The sequence below is a fragment of the Ipomoea nil genome, unplaced genomic scaffold (assembly GCF_001879475.1).
Source record: "Ipomoea nil cultivar Tokyo-kokei standard unplaced genomic scaffold, Asagao_1.1 scaffold3087, whole genome shotgun sequence".
NCBI lineage: Eukaryota > Viridiplantae > Streptophyta > Magnoliopsida > Solanales > Convolvulaceae > Ipomoea > Ipomoea nil.
This window is the reverse complement of record NW_017619515.1, coordinates 3,690,644-3,695,331: the sequence shown is the minus strand read 5'-3', so window position 1 is coordinate 3,695,331 and position 4,688 is coordinate 3,690,644. Positions and strand designations below refer to the sequence as shown.

Sequence of the window (4,688 nt, the reverse complement as noted above, 5' to 3'; positions counted from 1 at the left end):
TTTCTCATTCTTTAATTTGTTGCTTAGTTTTCGTTGGAGATTCAGCCGTTCTTGATGAGTGATTGTATGGGTGTTTGTTGGTCGAGATAGATTTGTTCTTGTAGGAATTGAACTTTTTGTTTTAAAGCTTTCACTTTTCAAACTAACTTGATTGGTGCGAGTGATTGTGGATTATTGATGTTGTACACGCTTGCATAATAAATGTGAGTTTTTCTTGTCACTGAAAAAAGTCATGGCAATTTAACCAGCTTGGTTGGCACGAGTGGCTGTGCACTCTCATCCTTTAAAAGAGGTGTCGGGAAGTTTGAACCTCCTCTCTTATAAAAAATCAATTTGGCCAGAATTTTGCAGCAAATTATTGTGTGGACCATAACAAAAAGTACATTATTTGTGTACTAAATGTACATTATACAATATAATGCACACTCAGTACATCCCATGAATACAATGTCCATTTTTAATATATTAAAAGTACATTATTTTTGTACTAAATGTACATTATTTTACAAAATAAGAAATATGGTTCACACAGATGGTCTACACAATAATGATCGAAACTTTACACCTTAATTGAGTCGCCCCGGTACGAATGAAGATTAGTTTGAGCATGATACGAGTTTAATGATTCTCCTACACTTAAGGTCTGCTCAGAACACCTCATGGTTTGACAAAAAAAAAAAAAAAAAGTCATGACAATTTGTGTAAATACAGAAAAAGTGGGGTACGTTTGGAATTTCCGACAGAAAAGAGGGTGATAGTATGAATATGAATATTACAGGGGAGAGCGGGTATAATTAGCGGATAAAATCTGTTCCGGGCAAGCTGTCCAAATTCATCTGTTGCCGTCAAAGAACATTGTGTAATAATGAATTAATGATATGGTAACTTTCATCTTTTTTTATCATAAACCGAAATTCAATTTTTTTAAAAAAGCTTAAAATCCAGGATTATATTCTAAAAGCATCGGATTCATTATAGATAGACACACAGAGTGTTTTTAGAGAGAGAGAGAGAGAGAGAGAGAGAGAGAGAGAGAGAGAGAGAGAGGGCGGGGGGACATGAAGATCACGGCGTTGTTGGTGGTGAAATGCACTCCGGAAGGATCGGATCCGGTGATCCTAGCTAACGCATCGGACGTCAGCCATTTTGGATACTTCCAGAGACCCAGCGTTAGGGAATTCATCATATTCGTCGGTCGGACCGTCGCCAGACGCACCCCTCCCGGCCAACGCCAATCCGTCCAGCACGAAGGTACCTATCCTCGATCCTCTGTTCTTTTTCCGTTTTCTGTTTTTCTTCCAAGAAACATGGAACTAGTCAGTTTAATTTTCTTTTGTTTATCTTTGTTATGGCTGTTTTTTCATCATTCCTATCCGGCCACACGAATTTATTGTGTGCAATAAGATCTGTTATGAAATTGCCAAGGCGAATTATGCAATTAGGTCTATTGCTGGTTTTATCATGAATTGTATAGCGGATGTCGTTTATACTCAATGAATTTGGTTGTAGAATCCAGGTGGTTATCAATTTTTAATTTGTATTGAACTGTAAATTGTAGAATTAAGTCTCTTTAGTGTTTTGGAGGTGTTGTTTTTGACTGATCTGCTTGTTAAATTTTGATGTTTCATCAAAATATTGTCTTGGACTTAGCAGAGTAGAGTTCATCATTGATAGTATCATTTAGTCTGTCAGTTGCATAGCATGGTCCATTGAGCAGTAAACTGCAGCCCCATTCCTGATCCACTAGCCTAGGTGTTCCATTTGATAGGTTATAAGTAGCTCTTGGTTATAGGTTGTTTCCTATGTCGCCTAATCTGTTTCGTGCATTATTGAATTGCTATTGGCTTAGGTTGTAAGGGCTGCATGACTTCCCTTTAAGCTGATTGGTTTTTGTAAATCTTTGGATATCCAATTTGTCTCTTTCTTGCTTCTTCACTGTTTTTTTTTTTTTTTTTTTTTTTTTTTTTTTTAATTTAAATCCACATTTGAAATTTTGAATGCCTAAATATGTGATCCCTCTATCTGTTTTTCCCTTTTCTGAAGGTTTAAGTTAACAGATGGATGAAATCAATTTATTTTGGAATGATATCACGTGATTCACAGAAAGCTAACATTTACTTTTTTAATGCAATAGAGTACAAGGTGCATTCATATAACCGTAATGGCTTATGTGCATTGGGTTTTATGGATGATCCCTACCCGGTTCGAAGTGCTTTTTCACTGCTAAATCAGGTAATATATTTTCTATTGCTGATTTTTGTGAGAGGTTTCATTTCATCAAGTGCTGAATTGCTGATTTTTATGTGCACTTTTTATATTTATAGGTCATGGATGAGTACCTAAAAATTTTTGGTGAGACATGGAGATCTGCTCAATCTGATAGTACTCAAAGTCAACAATGGCCTTATTTATTTGAAGCTCTAAATAAATTTCAGGTGTCTAGTTAGTTCATTTTTCTTATTACCAGATTAATGTAATTAGTGATAACTAATTTCATCTTGAACCCTTTGCTTGATTAATTTAGATCACTTGCTGATAAGCTTAAGTTCCTTTCCTCTCTTAATTTTTCAGGATCCTGCGGAAGCTGACAAGCTGTTGAAAATTCAAAGGGAGTTGGATGAAACAAAAATTATTCTTGTAAGTAATGTGCTGTAATTTTATTTTCTTTCTCATTTACAATCTATGTCCTAGTTGATCTGTAATGCTTTCTGTTGGTTTCTTACAAGCTAACTGTTAACCTATCAGTTCTCTGTGATGCTAGGAAGGGCTGACATTAGTTACGTTGTGTTCTTTTCTGATTGACACAGTTATTGTTATTAGAGGAAATTCATGTTACAGAACAACTAGAAATGCTTTTGGTATTTGAGTTTTATTTTGTCTGATAAAATTGAATATTGCAGCATATTTTGACAAAGCAGAAGCTCTTCCCCACCCCCTTGCCTTTTTAATTGTAAGAATGAGTTAATACCACATCATTTTTATGTTATATTGCATATTAGAGAAGCTGTAGGAAGTGAATCTTCTTCCCATCTCATATGCATATTGGAGAACCAATATTTACATTGAAAGTAAAATTATCTTGAACTACAAGTACTAGGAGTTACACAGTGCGAGTACCAGTGATAAATGATAATACTTTCAGGACATTTGAAAAATATTACTTGAAGATACTTTGACTTGAAACTTCTTGGAAGTGGCTATTATGATACTCCAATGTTTTTAGGGTTGGCTCTTGGCTGTTAGCCTAGGTGCATGGCAAAAATTGATGTTTCGGTGTTTGTCTTTTTGATGTGTGCGAGTGTGGCTAGCATATTAATAGCAGTGTGAATTTCCAACTTTTCATGTATGGTACTTGCATTTTTGAATTTGCTCTGGGGGCTCAATTAGTTTTGTATCAGTATAATCATTTCAACCATATTACTAGGCAATTTAAGCTTTCATAAATATCATGAATCTGTCCACACTTGTTTATTTGATTGTCTGCTACGCCTATATTATTAGTATACTTGTTGAGTTCCTTAATCTTAGCAGAGTTGGCATTTCTTTCTTATTTCAGAAAGTTGTGGCACCTTTATCAAATTACCTAGATTTTTTTAAAATTTTTTTTTTTATATTAGTTTCCATGGTCATCTAAGTGACTCATACCTTGAGGGAGTTGAGGCTAGTTTGTTATTGGATTCATAAGTGCACATGCACATTCAACTTTCTCATCATGTTATATAAGTCTCCATGAACAAATTGGCAATGAGTAATGACTTGTTCTTTTGCCTTCAGCACAAGACAATTGACAGTGTTCTAGAACGTGGTGAGAAGCTTGACAGTTTGGTTGAGAAGAGTTCAGATCTCAGTGCAGCTTCACAGGTATTAATGTCATTCAATTATACTCCGTAGTTGTAATAGATTTTTGTTTTCATTACCAATAATCTTAAACATTGGAATAGGTGGTATACTCTTGAAGTGTTAAAAGAATGCAGCATTTGTACAAAGTGATATTCAACTTCTTTAGATTCTTCCATGGGATAAGATTATTTATTATCATTTCCTCAAGTAAATGTTATTAGGAAGACTAATGATGTTAAAGTGTTTATTGTGACAGATGTTTTACAAGCAGGCAAAGAAAACAAACCAATGCTGTACAATTTTATAAACAAATGGGGTACTGTGAAGTGGAGGGGGGTAATGATGTTCCACAGAATGGAGTTGTGTTAGTGTTAAGTATCAAGTCTCACAAATTGTGTTTATACATAATCAATCCGTCTTGTACGTTGTCTGTGTGCTTGAATTCATTTGATTGGCTTGTAATGGCAAAGATACATTAACTGGTATTGACACATTAAAATTGTTACTGTCATTTTCTATTCTACATAGTACATAGAAAGGCTATTTGGAATAATATTTTTGCCTGTGTTCAGTTTTGAACACATAAAACAAAATCCATAATTGGTGCCTATTATTATAGAGTATAAGTGGGGAGTTAAATCAGGCTCAGGTTTGCTATCAGGATCCATGGCTGCAAGAGAATTAACTGCCTTGCCAAAGATACAGAAAGAGATCTTCATAGCCTGTCTTTTATTAATTGATTGAAAATAATATGTTAGGCAAGTATGCAAGATATATCATGGGTTCCTTCTGGAATTTGAAGTTGGAGAAAGTAGTCATGAACAACAGATACTACATTGTAAAAGAAT

The 4,688-nt window shown here is 34.7% G+C and overlaps 1 protein-coding gene across 3 annotated transcripts; it reads left to right on the top strand.

Moving 5' to 3' along the window:
• The first annotated feature begins 938 nt into the window (after positions 1 to 938).
• LOC109166205 (VAMP-like protein YKT61) lies at positions 939 to 4,423 on the top strand. 3 transcript variants are annotated; one of them, XM_019315106.1, is made up of 6 exons: positions 988 to 1,251; positions 2,135 to 2,232; positions 2,325 to 2,435; positions 2,572 to 2,637; positions 3,775 to 3,861; positions 4,097 to 4,423. In XM_019315106.1, the coding sequence occupies exons 1-6, from the start codon at positions 1,059 to 1,061 to the stop codon at positions 4,145 to 4,147; spliced, it is 606 nt and encodes a 201-aa protein (XP_019170651.1). In that variant the 5' UTR covers positions 988 to 1,058; the 3' UTR covers positions 4,148 to 4,423. The 3 variants fall into 3 exon arrangements, with proteins under 3 accessions (XP_019170652.1, XP_019170653.1, XP_019170651.1); XM_019315107.1 differs by lacking the exons at positions 3,775 to 3,861; positions 4,097 to 4,423 and adding an exon at positions 2,901 to 3,290 and having other exon boundaries at positions 939 to 1,251; XM_019315108.1 differs by lacking the exon at positions 2,325 to 2,435 and having other exon boundaries at positions 945 to 1,251.
• Positions 4,424 to 4,688: the final 265 nt, after the last annotated feature.

Bases quoted from the DNA above. Each gene is read 5' to 3' on its own strand.
- LOC109166205 (XM_019315106.1), top strand. From the start codon at position 1,059: ATGAAGATCACGGCGTTGTTGGTGGTGAAATGCACTCCGGAAGGATCG. The intron at 2,638-3,774 runs GTAAGTAATGTG...TTTTGCCTTCAG, and splicing joins ATGAAACAAAAATTATTCTT to CACAAGACAATTGACAGTGT. The intron at 3,862-4,096 runs GTATTAATGTCA...TTATTGTGACAG, and splicing joins ATCTCAGTGCAGCTTCACAG to ATGTTTTACAAGCAGGCAAA.